At 47.1% G+C, this 15,771-nt stretch overlaps 1 protein-coding gene across 1 annotated transcript in view; it reads left to right on the top strand.

The window, feature by feature from the left end:
* Positions 1-15,771, top strand: part of otoa (otoancorin) — a 44,061-nt gene that overhangs the window by 3,165 nt on the left and 25,125 nt on the right. The window contains exons 9-21 of the mRNA XM_085801253.1: positions 36-160; positions 412-521; positions 626-765; positions 849-957; positions 1,074-1,289; positions 1,372-1,542; positions 1,710-1,850; positions 1,992-2,041; positions 2,297-2,417; positions 2,501-2,619; positions 2,708-2,849; positions 3,044-3,237; positions 3,315-3,405. Coding sequence (XP_085657379.1) covers positions 36-160; positions 412-521; positions 626-765; positions 849-957; positions 1,074-1,289; positions 1,372-1,542; positions 1,710-1,850; positions 1,992-2,041; positions 2,297-2,417; positions 2,501-2,619; positions 2,708-2,849; positions 3,044-3,237; positions 3,315-3,405 — 1,729 coding nt within the window. The remainder of the gene's footprint in view (positions 1-35; positions 161-411; positions 522-625; positions 766-848; positions 958-1,073; positions 1,290-1,371; positions 1,543-1,709; positions 1,851-1,991; positions 2,042-2,296; positions 2,418-2,500; positions 2,620-2,707; positions 2,850-3,043; positions 3,238-3,314; positions 3,406-15,771) is intronic.

Raw genomic sequence — 15,771 nt, 5'->3', positions numbered from 1 at the left:
TTTTTTTTTAGAAGTGAAACTGCTGTTTGTTTCAGGATGAAGATGCTGCAGGAGGTGTTTAATCCCATGTCTGACACTCAAAGGACTCAGGTGGTCAAGTGGGAAAAAGAGCAGATCACTCGCAATTACTTCAACTGCACAACAATGCCATCAAGATTAAGTATGAAATGACTGAAGCCCAGCAAGTCAAGAGTCACATTTAGTGATAATAATAATCTAGTCACACATTCTGATATGTTCACCGTTAACTATTTATTTATTTATTAACATGAACCAGATTAAAACATTTAGAAGAAACCAGGATGAAGTGTTGGGTCATATGAGCAAAAAGCAGGTTCTCTGATGTAAATCAAGTCATGTCATGAAACAGAAATAACATCACAACAATCCTTTACTCTGTCGGACCTCTAGAGCGCTGCAGTCCTTCACTGAAATGGCTGAACATGGAAGCAATGACCATGATGGGGCCATACCTCTCCCAGTTAGCACCACACGAAGTTGATGCTTCCCCCAAAGAAAAGGTCAGGGTGCAAATAATAACAACAACACAATAAACAGGAAGGGAAATAATGAGATTGTAATCTGTAGCACTGATGGTTTATTAATTTTCTCTCTCGCCCTCCAGCTGTGTGATTTTTTCCGTTCAGCCATGTTCAGATCCACCTTCCAGAAGGCGACCAGGATGAAACCCCTATTGGGCAAAAAGTTTCTTGAGCGAGTTCAGGGGTGCTTCACCGGGAATGAGTTTGAAAAACATGTGGACAAGTGTGTAATTATAAATGAGTGTGTGTATGTTACTGCATTAAAACCGTTTGGGTCAGTACATTTATACCATTGATTCTCCTCAGGCTTGGCCCACTGGCTTGTTTTTATTATGATGCTCCAGAGATGGGTCCTGAACTCAGCAAGCAACTCCTGTCTCAGCTTGATGACTGTGACAACCCCAGAATCACACAGGTAACACTGACTCGCTGCCCAAATTTTATTTTAGCCAGATTTGACACCTTCAGCAAGAACAGGAGTTTAAAATCCTATCAATCTATTCTTCTCTTTTTGTCCTGTCCCGACTCAAGCTGAAAAAGCGGCTTGCCAAGGTCATGATTTCAAAGTCCACGGATATTCAAACACTGCAAGACCTTGGCAGCAGCGTTACTTTGTTGCCTCCTGCACAACTGTCCTCGCTCTCTCGCAGTGATCTCAAGAAGGTTCTCAAAAATCTGGGGCCCAACGTCCAGTGGACACGAGGCCAGCTGCGCGCTCTGCTCAAGAAACAGCTGGGTGATGAGAAGGTACAAGCTTGCAGGGTCAACAGCTTGTCTCCCACACGATCTCTCTCTCCTTGGGTACTTATATCATTCTTCTCCTTTATAGTGTAAAGAGGTGTCAGGTGAGGAGCTAAAGGAGCTTCAGTCAGTTGCGGAAGGTTTGCCAAGGTGCATGCTGAAGCAGGTCAAATCCCGGGCGATCCTGGATGATAGAGAGGCTCTGAGGAACATCTCCAGGAAGATGAGGAAGGGGCAGCTGAAGGCCATGCTGCAGGGGGTGAGTTACACTCTGATAGCTGCTGTAATTGCAGAGAAACTGAGCAGATGTAATAAATCTGAAGAGAACAATACATGGATCAAATGAAAAGCATTAGCTGTGATCTGTGATATCACGTATACACACTGTAAACATGATTTTAGAAAGAATGAAATGCCTCTTTGTAGCTGCGTGGAGATGTGGAACCCTCTGAGCTGGTGCAGAAGTTGTCCGGCCCTTTGCTTCGTAGCATTTCTCTGAACAGCCTGGAAAAAGCAAACATCACCTCTTTGGACCAAGTGGAGAATAAAACGTGGAGTCGGCCACAGGTAACACACCTGAAAACCTACTCTCTACCAACAGCCAATGTTCACCAGTTCAACATTTTCAAAAATCTCATCTGAAAAACTGTTTTCTTATTGTATTGATGCTAAAAACAAAATCCCTGATGGTTGCTGTCTTCACCTTAGGCGGCATACCTGGCCAAAAAGATGCAAGCCATGAAGCAGCTTAAGTTTAGGTAAGATATTAAGCAGTGAGTATTAAAACAATGTTGAAATCAATTTCAAGCCATTACAGTCTTTGGTTTCAAAAATAAAAAAATATTACAAATGTCAAAACTCTAAGAAAATTCATGTTTAACCACAACACAGTAAGCAGTTGCTCAATAAACAGGCTTTTGGAATTGAAAATTAAATTACACTTATCTGCATGCTCTTCTTACTACCTGTGTGGCTCTACATGCTTACATTATAAATATGCTTGGCTGAAACAGGAGGCTGCGTTCGGTCCTCCAGGGCGTAACCTGCAAGATGATTGACAAAGTTTCTGACAATGACACAAAGGACATGGCTGAGGCCGTAGCAGAGACTCCACAGTGGCTCTCCAAAGTGCAGGTACACATCCACTCTCACACAGTTATCTGTGAAAAAAAACCTGCATTATTGTACGTCTATTGGTAACAAATCCATGTTTCCAGGCAGGATGTGCTGCCCGAAAGCTTTTTGCCACTTTGGAGAAAGAGAGAGCAGACTATTTCAAGACCATCACACAGGAGGAGCTGAACAAGATTCCCACCGTCTTACTTATTTACCTACCGTACTCAAACACTCAAATTTTTCTCTATTTCTCTATTTCCTTCAATAACTGATAAAGAATGATAATCTATCCCTTCACACTCTCTTAGGCCTTCCAAGGTGAAGGATTTGTCCGACGCTGTGTGTCCTGTCCTCATCGACAAGATGGAAGAGGCTAACCTGACCTCATTGCCTCGCCGTGCCCCGTCCCGCCCCGCACTCACCATGAAAGCTCTGCAATGCCTGACAAATGTATGCACACACAATTCAATCCACATTCTACTATATGTGTTGAAACAATTGAGTGTGAAGTCATGTAAAATTCAATAATCAAACCATTCAGTCACTCTTCGTGGTCCCCAGGTCTGTCCCTACAAGTGTCACACACCAAGTCCAGTGGCTCACATGCAACAGCAGCCTAAGATTTTTACTGTATACTTTTGCAGGGGGCAAATGTGTCCACACTGTCCTTTGATGATGTGTCCAGACTTGGACAGTTCCTGTGCGAGTTGTCGCGCTCCCAACTGGGCCTTGTGGCCCCAGACAATATCAACGAAACCCTCCAGGAAATTGCGTCCTGCCAGCACATTCCTCGACGCCACAGGGAAGATCTTATTCAGCTGGTCAAGGAGACTTTTGGGTAGGAAATGGACGCATGAGTTACTACAGGGAAAGACTGAGACACAGACTGATTTTTTTTTTTTTAATCTTCTGCAGGGATCCATCTGATTGGTCCGCTGAGACTATGGATGCTCTGGGTCCTATCCTCTTTCTGAATGATACTATCACATCCGCTCTTCCCAACAAGGTGTGTATGTTTTGTTGTCTCTTTATCACTTGGAAAGTGATGATGATGACTTCTGTGTTTACTACTATTCCCATTGTCAGTTACAATTTGTAACTGATAGCAGAAGAACATTGTTGAAGCATATAGATTGAGCATTAGTCAAGGAGTATAGAACATGTAAACAGCAGGTTTAATGGTGTGAAATGGTTGAGAAGTGCCTCAGTAGTTTAGAATAAGTGTAAAACAATGTGTCCAACATGAACAAAATGGGGGAATGTGTATTTTCAAGTTTAAATAGCTGAAGAACAAATTACCGTGAAGAGATTAAATTTATACCGTGATATGAATTTTAAAGTAAAGTAAAGGGTAAAGGTAGCGTACTTTATTTGTCACATACAGTTAGTACATTCATGCCAATAAAGCAAATTTGATTTGAATTGAGTCAGAGAAAGAGAGACAGACAGTGAGAAAAAGGGAGATTTGATTTTTGATTTTTAAGATTTATTTCTTACCAGTTCTAAGCTTTATCACAATTTTACACAATTACAACAATGAGATGACCCATGAGAGGGAGAGACAGAGAGAGACAGACAGACAGACAGACAGACAGACAGAGAGGGTGAGAGAGAGAGACAGACAGACAGACAGGGGGGGGGGGGGGGCAGAGAGGGAGAGAAGGAAAGAGAGAGGGGGTAGAGGGAGAAAGAGAGGGGGGAGACAGACAGGGAGAAGGAGAGAGAGAGAGAGAGAGAAAAACAGAGAGGGAGGGAGAGACACAGACAGACGGAGACTGGGAGAGGGAAATAAAGAGGGGGCAGAGAGGGAGGGAGAGAGGGAAAGAGAGAGGGGGAGAGACAGACAGGGAGAAGGGGAGAGAAAGAGAGAGAGATTGATAGAGAGAAGGGGGAGACAGACAGGGAAAAGGGGAGAGAGGGGGAGACAGAGAGGGAGGGAGGGAGGGAGAGAAGGAAAGAGAGAGGGGGAGAGAGAGACAGGCAGGGAGAAGGGGAGAGAGAGAGGGAGTGTGACAGAAAGAGAGGGATAGAGAGAGAGAGATTGATAGAGAGAAAGAGAGAGAGGGAGTGAGACAGACAGACAGAGGGAAGGAGAGAGACAGAGACAGGGAGAGAGGAGAGAGACAGACAGAGGGAAGGAGAGAGACAGAGACAGGGAGAGAGGAGAGAGACAGACAGAGGGGGAGACATGTTGGCTGTTTCAGACGGGGAGGGGGGGAGACGGCTCTCTGGTCCTCTTCCACCTCTCTGGCTTCCTCAGGCCCAGGGTGTGGCGGAAACTCTTCCAACGTGACATTGTCCTTGGTCTGGTGGCCCCAGTCTCATCAGCATCTGTGAGTTCGGGTTCGGAGTTAGAGAGACGCTCCTCCTCCTCCTCCTCCTCCTCCTCCTCCACCTCCTGCTCATCATGTTCGCTCTCTGTGTTGAGCCTAGTTCTCGGAGTGGATGTCGCAGTTTTGCAGTGGATGTCTATCTGGGCCCTCATGAGCTCTTTATTCTCTTTTTCTGTCTCTAGCTCATGCTGTAGTTCGTTGATCTGCTGCCTGGCAGTGATGAGTTCATCTTCATACCCCTGAGTGTCTGCGTATGAAGCCTTCAGTCTCTTCAGTTCTTCTTGGAGACTCTTGATCTGGCCATTCTTTTCCTTGAGCTTGATGGTCATCTCGTTATGCTGGGCATTATTCTTAGACATCACGGGCTCTTTATTCTCTTTTTCTGTCTCTAGCTCATGCTGTAGTTCGTTGATCTGCTGCTTGGCAGTGATGAGCTCACCTTCTGAAGCCTTCAGTCTCTTCAGTTCTTCTTGGAGACTCTTGATCTGGCCATTCTTTTCCTTGAGCTTGGTGGTCATCTTGTTATGCTGGGCGTTATTCTTAGACATCATGAGCTCTTTATTCTCTTTTTCTGTCTCTAGCTCATGCTGTAGTTCGTTGATCTGCTGCCTGGCAGTGATGAGTTCATCTTCATACCCCTGAGTGTCTGCGTATGAAGCCTTCAGTCTCATCAGTTCTTCTTGGAGACTCTTGATCTGGCCATTCTTTTCCTTGAGCTTGGTGGTCATCTTGTTATGCTGGGCGTTATTCTTAGACATCATGAGCTCTTTATTCTCTTTTTCTGTCTCTAGCTCATGCTGTAGTTCCTTGATCTGCTGCTTGGCAGTGATGAGTTTACCTTTATAACCCTTGGTGTAGTCGAATAAAACCTTCAGTCTCTGCAGGAGACTCCTCATCTTGTCATTCTTTTTCTTGAGCTTGATGGTCATCTTCTTATGCTGTGCGTCATTCTTAGACATCATGAGCTCTTTATTCTCTTTTTCTGTCTCTAGCTCATGCTGTAGTTTGATGATCTGTTGCCTGAGGTGTTCATATCCATACCCCTGGGTGTCTGGGCATGAAGCCCCCAGACTCAGTTCTTCTTGAGGACCCATGTTCTTGTCTTTCTCGGTGTTGAGCTTGGTGATCATCTCAGTTTTCAGACGGTGAAAATTGTTGAATGCTTCAGTGATCTTATCAATCTCAGCCATCAGGAGCTTTTTCTCTTCTAGCTCATGCTGTAGTTTGTTGATCTGCTGCCTGGCAGTGAGGAGTTCACATTTGTCATTGATGGTCATCTTCTTATGGTGGGCGTTATTCTCAGCCATCATGAGCTCTTCATTTATTTTTTCTGTCTCTAGGTCATCCTGTAGTTCGTTGTTCTGCTGAATGGGGTGTTCATATCCAGACCTCTGGGTGTCTGCGTAAGCCCTCAGTGTCTTAAGTTCTTCTTGGAGACCCGTGATCTTTTTATCCTTTATGTTGACCTCCTTTTCCAGATAATAAGAGTTGTTGGACTCTTCCGTCATCTTGCGATGAAGGGTCTCATTCTGAGCCGTCAGGGAATTTATACCCTCGCATTTTGTCTCTAGGTCATGCTGCAGTTTGCTGTTGTGATGCCTGAGGAGACCCAGTTCTTCTTGGAGACCCATGATCTTTTTATCCTTCATGTTGAGATGGGTGGTCATCTCAGTTTTCAGATGATATAAATCGTTGATGACTTCCGTCATATTGATGGGCATCTTGTTATGGCAGGGGGTATTCCAAGCCATCATGTGCTCTTTATCATTTTTTTCTGTCCCTAGGACATCTTGTAGTTCCTTGTGCAGCTGACTGAACCGTACAAATTCAGACCTCTGGGAGTCTGCGGAAGCCATCAGTCTCTTGATCTCATCATCCCTTCTGTTGAGCTCGGTGGTCAAATTTTGGGACTCTTCAGTCATTTTGAGACAAAGGGTGTCAATCTCAGCCATATGGAACTTTTCTTTTGTCAGTAAGTCAAAATATAGTTTGGTTATCTGCTGCTCTCTGGTCGTGGTGGCTGTTGTAGCTTCTCCTGAGATGCTTTATATTTAAAGTTGTCGAAGACGTGTTGTGTAAAATCACAAGGTGCTCTCTGAACACACTGTGATGTTTGCAATGACTTTTAAGTGGAATTTCATAATTGATTATGTCACTTGTGATGTCACAATTTGGCCTTTTAAGTTAAACATTCTTTTTTTGTTGCATACGCGTGCGTTCCAATTTTTTGCGAGCTGATGTCACCCACAGTCTATGATGTCACCAGAAATTCTCTGATGTCACTGCCCGATCTGCAGCCATCTTGGACAGCTGCGTACGGTGACTGCGCTTGGACAAACTTCATTAGGGCATTGCCCGAGCACTGTCTAATTTCTACAATCGCAAGTCTGTTTAAAGTTCTGTAAATACAAGAGGGAGAAAAACGACTGTCTGTTTCACTGCCATTATTTATTTATTTATTTAAATAAAAGGGACTACGAGTCTAGGTCACCACTTGTAGCTAGCGGGGAAGCTGGAGGGATTGGGGGGGCGCCTCTTCATTTTTTTTCTTCAATAAATCACCCATCAGTCAAAAAGAGGGAGCTTAGCATCCTCCGAGTTGCTGTGATTCATGCATGTGTTTTTCTCTGACTGTCAGTACGTTTACATGCAGAGCTTAATCGAGCTATGCTCAAAATTCGATTTTGGCGTCAAGTCGGACTTCTGTCCTTGTCTCAATATCCACAAGTTTCCGACGTCATCTATGGACAAAACCGGAAGTCAGTTTTGCCGGTTTGGTGGAATTGTACGTTTACGTTTCCATGGTTTTCAGTCGTTGTCATAGTTGGGGTAAACGCATGGATCTATTATCGCTGGCTTTTAACACGGATGTCAATTTGTGTGATATCCACTGTTAAAAGCTGGTTTGATGATCCATGCGTTTTACAGATTTTCATTGAGGGGAAAAAAAATTAAAAATCCATGCATTTACCGCGACTACTGAAACCATGGAAACATAAACATAAAATTCCACCGGAAGAGCAAAACCGGCAAAACAAGCTTACGTTTTTGACGTTCGGAAAAAGGTGGATACATGCAACTGAGAAAACCAAATAACTGACGGGGTCCGCCACCTCATGCGGCGTCACCCGTTGTTTCAGCGGGTTAATACGCCCCCTGGCCTGTTGACGTTTCTGTCACCTCCTAAAAAACTGAATATAAACAACTTAGTAGCTTAATAAATTATCAACTGCAGTTCCCGACCAGACGCGTCAGTCTGGGCTGGATGCGCGGAGAATAGGATACGGGCTTCCTTTTTCCTCTCTCTCTCTCTCTCTCTCTCTCTCTCTCTTTCTTTAAAAAAAAAACACTCTTGCTGGTCGCGCTGTGTGAAATGCATTGACTCGGCGCTGATGTTGGGTTTTTTTCTTTACTTTACCGGGTTCGGGCAGCTTCTCTGCTCCACTTGGTGCCGTCTCTACTGTTGTGGAGCATGCGCACATACATTGTCCAGTTATACTCCGACTAAGGTGTATGACTGAGAAAATCGAATTCCAATCGCATTATCTGGGTGTCTTAATCGGAGTTCTCAACTCCGATTTCAGTCGGACTAAGGTGTTTACATGCATTTCAGTTGTCCAGTTATAGTCGGATTAAGGCAATAATTCGGTTTTTTCAAGTGTCATGTAAACGTACTGTGTGTTAGCCTTGGATGAAGGATGTTCTGTACTTCCTGAAGTCACGCCTGATGCCCTGAGAAAGAAATTATTGTTGAATCATTGTTGAAGCATACTGTAGATTGAGCATTAGTCGAGGAGTATAGAACATGTAAACAGCAGGTTTAATGGTGTGAAATGGTTGAGAAGTGCCTTAGTAGTTTAGAATAAGTGTAAAACAATGTGTCCAACATGAACAAAATGGGGGAATGTGTATTTTCAAGTTTAAAGTTTAAATAGCTGAAGAACAAATTACCGTGAAGGGATTCAAACACCTCCTTGAACCGCCCCTTACCGTGGTGGAGGGGTTTGAGCACCCGAATGATCTTAGGAGCTATGTTGTCCGGGGCTTAATGCCCCTGGTAGGGTCTCCCAAGGCAAACAGGTCCTAGGCGACGGGTCAGACAAAGAGCGGTTCAAAGCCCCCTTATGAAAAAAGTAACAGCAAGGACATACGTCGCCCAGACTGGCGTTACCGGGGCCCCACCCTGGAGCCAGGCCTGGGGTTGGGGCTCGCAGGCGTGCGTCTGGTGGCCGGGTCTTGGCCCACGGGACCCGAACGAGCGACGTGGGCCCGCCCTCCCGTAGGCCCACCACCCGCGGGAGGGTACATAAGGGGCAGGTGCCGTGTGATATGGGTGGCAGCCGTGGGCGGGGGCCCCGGCGACCCAATCCCCGGATGACAACTCTGGCTTTAGGGACATGGAATGTCACCTCGCTGGGGGGGAAAGAGCCTGAGCTTGTGCGGGAGGCTGAGAGGTATCGACTAGAGATAGTTGGGCTCACCTCCACGCACAGCCTGGGCTCTGAAACCCAACTCCTTGAGAGAGGTTGGACTCTCTTCCACTCTGGAGTTGCCCATGGTGAGAGGCGGCGAGCTGGTGTGGGCTTGCTCATAGCTCCCCAGCTCAGCCGCCATGTGTTGGAGTTCTCCCCACTTAACGAGAGGGTCGTTTCCCTGCGCCTTCGGGTCGGGGATAGGTCTCTCACTGTCGTTTCGGCCTACGGGCCAAACGGCAGTGCAGAGTACCCGGCCTTCCTGGAGGCCCTGGGAGGGGTGCTGGAAAGTGCCCCAACTGGGGACTCCATCGTTCTGTTGGGGGACTTCAACGCTCACGTGGGCAGCGACAGTGTTACCTGGAGAGCTGTGATTGGGAGGAACGGCCTCCCCGATCTGAACCCGAGCGGTGTTCTGTTATTGGACTTCTGTGCTAGCCACAGTCTGTCCATAACAAACACCATGTTCGAGCATAAGGGTGTCCATCAGTGCACGTGGCACCAGGACACCCTAGGACGGAGGTCAATGATCGACTTTGTAGTCGTGTCATCTGACCTCCGGCCGTATGTCTTGGACACTCGGGTGAAGAGAGGGGCTGAGCTGTCAACTGATCACCACCTGGTGGTGAGTTGGATCCGCTGGCAGGGGAGGAAGCCGGTCAGACCTGGAAGACCCAAGCGTATCGTGAGGGTCTGCTGGGAACGTCTGGCAGAATCCCCTGTCAGGGAGGTCTTCAGCTCCCACCTCCGGGAGAGCTTTGACCAGATTCCGAGGGAGGCCGGAGACATTGAGTCCGAATGGACCATGTTCTCCACTTCCATTGTTGACGCGGCCATCCGGAGCTGCGGCCGTAAGGTCTCCGGCGCCTGTCGCGGCGGCAATCCCCGAACCCGGTGGTGGACACCGGAAGTAAGGGATGCCGTCAAGCTGAAGAAGGAGTCCTACCGAGCCTGGCTAGCTCGGGGGACCCCCGAGGCAGCTGACGGGTACCGGCAGGCCTAGCGGACGGCGGCCCGGGCGGTCGCGGAAGCAAAAACTCGGGTCTGGGAAAAGTTCGGGGAGGCCATGGAGGAGGACTACCGGTCGGCCTCGAGGAAATTCTGGCAAACCATCCGGCGCCTCCGGAAGGGGAAGCAGTGCTCCGCCAACACTGTTTACAGTGGAGGAGGGGAGCTGTTGACCTCGACTGGGGATATCGTCGGGCGGTGGAAGGAATACTTCGAGGATCTCCTCAATCCCACTGACACTCCTTCCATCGAGGAAGCAGAGGCTGAGGACTCAGAGGTCGATTCATTCATCACCCAAGCTGAAGTCACTGAGGTAGTCCGGAAGCTCCTCAGCGGCAAGGCACCGGGGGTGGATGAGATCCGCCCTGAGTACCTCAAGTCTCTGGATGTTGCGGGGCTGTCGTGGCTGACACGCCTCTGCAGCATCGCGTGGCAGTCGGGGACAGTGCCTCTGGACTGGCAGACCGGGGTGGTGGTGCCTCTCTTCAAAAAGGGGGACCGGAGGGTGTGTTCCAACTACCGGGGGATCACACTCCTCAGCCTCCCGGGGAAAGTCTATTCCAGGGTGCTGGAGAGGAGAATGCGGCCGATAGTCGAACCTCGGATTCAGGAGGAACAATGCGGTTTTCGCCCTGGCCGTGGAACGCTGGACCAGCTCTACACCCTCCGCAGGGTGCTCGAGGGCGCATGGGAGTTTGCCCAACCAGTCCACATGTGTTTTGTGGATCTGGAGAAGGCTTTCGACCGTGTCCCACGTGGCATCCTGTGGGAGGTGCTCCGAGAGTATGGGATCGGAGGAGACAGACAGTGAGAAAAAGGGAGATTTGATTTTTGATTTTTAAGATTTATTTCTTACCAGTTCTAAGCTTTATCACAATTTTACACAATTACAACAATGAGATGACCCATGAGAGGGAGAGACAGAGAGAGACAGACAGACAGACAGACAGAGAGGGTGAGAGAGAGAGAGAGGCAGACAGGGGGGGGGGGCAGAGAGACAGAGGGGGAGAGGGAGAAAGAGAGAGAGGGAATGAGACAGAAAGAGATGGATAGAGAGAAAGAGAGAGACAGACAGGGAGAAGGGGAGAGAGAAACCGAGAGGGAGAGAGGGGGGAGACCGACAGGGAGAAAGGGAGAGAGAGAGGGGAGAGAAAAACAGAGAGGGAGGGAAAGACACAGACAGACAGAGACTGGGAGAGGGAAATAGAGAGGGGGCAGAGAAGGAGGGAGGGAGAGAGGGAAAGAGAGAGGGGGAGAGACAGACAGGGAGAAGGGGAGAGAGAAAGAGAGAGAGATTGATAGAGAGAGGGGGGAGACAGACAGGGAAAAGGGGAGAGAGAGGGAGGGAGGGGGAGAAGGGGAGAGAGAGAGAGATTGATAGAGAGAGAGAGAGGAGGAGAGACAGACAGAGGGAAGGAGAGAGACAGGGAGAAAGGAGAGAGACAGACAGAGGGAAGGAGTGAGACAGAGACAGGGAGAGAGGAGAGAGACAGACAGAGGGGGAGACATGTTGGCTGTTTCAGACGGGGAGGGGGGGAGACGGCTCTCTGGTCCTCTTCCACCTCTCTGGCTTCCTCAGGCCCAGGGTGTGGCGGAAACTCTTCCAACGTGACATTGTCCTTGGTCTGGTGGCCCCAGTCTCATCAGCATCTGTGAGTTCGGGTTCGGAGTTAGAGAGACGCTCCTCCTCCTCCTCCTCCTCCACCTCCTGCTCATCATGTTCGCTCTCTGTGTTGAGCCTAGTTTTCGGAGTGGATGTCGCAGTTTTGCAGTGGATGTCTATCTGGGCCCTCATGAGCTCTTTATTCTCTTTTTCTGTCTCTAGCTCATGCTGTAGTTCGTTGATCTGCTGCCTGGCAGTGATGAGTTCATCTTCATACCCCTGAGTGTCTGCGTATGAAGCCTTCAGTCTCTTCAGTTCTTCTTGGAGACTCTTGATCTGGCCATTCTTTTCCTTGAGCTTGATGGTCATCTCGTTATGCTGGGCATTATTCTTAGACATCACGGGCTCTTTATTCTCTTTTTCTGTCTCTAGCTCATGCTGTAGTTCGTTGATCTGCTGCTTGGCAGTGATGAGCTCACCTTCTGAAGCCTTCAGTCTCTTCAGTTCTTCTTGGAGACTCTTGATCTGGCCATTCTTTTCCTTGAGCTTGGTGGTCATCTTGTTATGCTGGGCGTTATTCTTAGACATCATGAGCTCTTTATTCTCTTTTTCTGTCTCTAGCTCATGCTGTAGTTCGTTGATCTGCTGCCTGGCAGTGATGAGTTCATCTTCATACCCCTGAGTGTCTGCGTATGAAGCCTTCAGTCTCTTCAGTTCTTCTTGGAGACTCTTGATCTGGCCATTCTTTTCCTTGAGCTTGGTGGTCATCTTGTTATGCTGGGCGTTATTCTTAGACATCATGAGCTCTTTATTCTCTTTTTCTGTCTCTAGCTCATGCTGTAGTTCCTTGATCTGCTGCTTGGCAGTGATGAGTTTACCTTTATAACCCTTGGTGTAGTCGAATAAAACCTTCAGTCTCTGCAGGAGACTCCTCATCTTGTCATTCTTTTTCTTGAGCTTGATGGTCATCTTCTTATGCTGTGCGTCATTCTTAGACATCATGAGCTCTTTATTCTCTTTTTCTGTCTCTAGCTCATGCTGTAGTTTGATGATCTGTTGCCTGAGGTGTTCATATCCATACCCCTGGGTGTCTGGGCATGAAGCCCCCAGACTCAGTTCTTCTTGGGCAGCCATGTTCTTGTCTTTCTCTGTGTTGAGCTTGGTGATCATCTCAGTTTTCAGACGGTGAAAATTGTTGAACGCTTCAGTGATTTTATCAATCTCAGCCATCAGGAGCTTTTTCTCTTCTAGCTCATGCTGTAGTTTGTTGATCTGCTGCCTGGCAGTGAGGAGTTCACATTTGTCATTGATGGTCATCTTCTTATGGTGGGCGTTATTCTCAGCCATCATGAGCTCTTCATTTATTTTTTCTGTCTCTAGGTCATCCTGTAGTTCGTTGTTCTGCTGAATGGGGTGTTCATATCCAGACCTCTGGGTGTCTGCGTAAGCCCTCAGTGTCTTAAGTTCTTCTTGGAGACCCGTGATCTTTTTATCCTTTATGTTGACCTCCTTTTCCAGATAATAAGAGTTGTTGGACTCTTCCGTCATCTTGCGATGAAGGGTCTCATTCTGAGCCGTCAGGGAATTTATACCCTCGCATTTTGTCTCTAGGTCATGCTGCAGTTTGCTGTTGTGATGCCTGAGGAGACCCAGTTCTTCTTGGAGACCCATGATCTTTTTATCCTTCATGTTGAGATGGGTGGTCATCTCAGTTTTCAGATGATATAAATGGTTGATGACTTCCGTCATATTGATGGGCATCTTGTTATGGCAGGGGGTATTCCAAGCCATCATGTGCTCTTTATCATTTTTTTCTGTCCCTAGGACATCTTGTAGTTCCTTGTGCAGCTGACTGAACCGTACAAATTCAGACCTCTGGGAGTCTGCGGAAGCCATCAGTCTCTTGATCTCATCATCCCTTCTGTTGAGCTCGGTGGTCAAATTTTGGGACTCTTCAGTCATTTTGAGACAAAGGGTGTCAATCTCAGCCATATGGGACTTTTCTTTTGTCAGTAAGTCAAAATATAGTTTGGTTATCTGCTGCTCTCTGGTCGTGGTGGCTGTTGTAGCTTCTCCTGAGATGCTTTATATTTAAAGTTGTCGAAGACGTGTTGTGTAAAATCACAAGGTGCTCTCTGAACACACTGTGATGTTTGCAATGACTTTTAAATGGAATTTCATAATTGATTATGTCACTTGTGATGTCACAATTTGGCCTTTTAAGTTAAACATTCTTTTTTTGTTGCATACGCGTGCGTTCCAATTTTTTGCGAGCATGTCACCCACAGTCTAAGGCTGTGTTCGAAATCACCCCCTATCACGGATGTAGTGCACTATATAGTGTGTTCGCCATTTTGTAGTGTTGTTCAAATTCTCCGTGATTAATTTCATCCACTATGTAGTGGATGACAAAACACCCACAATGCACCGCGAAATTGAGTGAACAAGCGCTGTACGCTACTTTCTACTCCCGTATCCCACAATGCAATGCGGTCGTGTTTTGCCAGAGAAGAAGAGGAAGCTAATTAGCATGTTAGCTACGATTTATTTAGGCAATTTACCAAAAAAACTCCTCAGACATATTTGCCTTCGCTCCGTTTGCCTCGCCCGAGGAGCAGGAGTTGGGCAGCAGCATCCGAACATTAACAAGCAGCATTAAGGGACTGTTCGTTATTTATCATCAGTGCCACCGGAGGGATTCACAGGACTTTTTTTTTTTTTTACATGACCCCCCTGTTGGAGTCAGTAAATTTTAACATGACCCTGCATTAAGCCTTATCAAAAGATACATGCCCCCCCCCCCAGCCATCGACACGTGACATCGCATCACGTAGCGCGTGACACTACATTATTTCATTTTGACAACCATGTGTGCAACACCTTCTCATCAATCCATGCCATTTATCAGCTGTTATTAAAACCCAACTCATCAATAACAGAATCGCGATTTTGGACCAGCTCACATTACACAACAAGCCATTAACAATTAATCCACACTCAAACCGAAGCAACAATAATGTGAACCGTACTCAACAACAACGTATTATTGCAAGGTTTACGACAGAAATGACAGACAACTGTGTGTGTGTAAGAAAGAGAGGGAAAGAGAGAGAGAAAGTACGTAAAACCAGCTAACTGTTAGCTACCGTAGCTCAGGCGTCGGTCTCCCGTCAGGTAAAAGCTGTCGTTTATTCCTCAAATGTAGTTCATGAAGTTGTCTCCGGTACAGTTATCCATCACTGCAGTTGAATTAGCCGCTAAACTGCTGGACGCGAAAACCGAGGGGGCGTCTGTTTGTTTACAATTCACAAAAGCAAGGTGAACGTACGTGCTGTCAGACTATGTAGAGTTACGCAATGAGGCAGGCAGGCAGCGTAGCCTCTGTACGGTACTGAAGTTAAACTCACTCACCCATACCCAGATAGCACACATACGTCGTGCCGACGTATTCCCGACGCATCAAGTTCCGTCGCCAAGACGTCGCATGGAGAGCGTTTGCTAATTGGCAAGATATCGCCGAGACGTCGGCCTTTGATCGAGCTCGACCACCGGCCGACGTCTCGGCGATCAATAAAAGCAGGAGCGGGAGCGCCAGGCGCTCCATATATTTAGCCTATAAATAATTCATACGACCTTTATTCATTTAGGTCGGGCCTTTTGAACTAGGTAGCCTACAATATTCTACAATCCTACGTAATAAATAAATAAATAATAATCCCTGTGTGCTGCATGTACAATTAAGAGGCAAAAGTCAAGTTTAAAAAAACTTTATTCATGCTTCACTCAGGTTAGGCTACAAAACAGCATAAATTCAATCAATAAAACCGTCATCAATAGATTATAACTTGTGAGTCCTCTTCATCAGCATCTCACTCCTCGAAGGCTCCGCTGGCCCCTGACGAATCAAATGGCATTAGGCTCCCCCCTCCTCATTTCATCTGCAGAGGCTGAGAACT

This window comes from Trachurus japonicus, chromosome 16, assembly GCF_045865225.1.
Source record: "Trachurus japonicus isolate A0001 chromosome 16, Traja_1.0".
In the NCBI taxonomy this organism is placed as follows: domain Eukaryota; kingdom Metazoa; phylum Chordata; class Actinopteri; order Carangiformes; family Carangidae; genus Trachurus; species Trachurus japonicus.
This window is presented reverse-complemented; position numbering and strand designations above follow the sequence as displayed.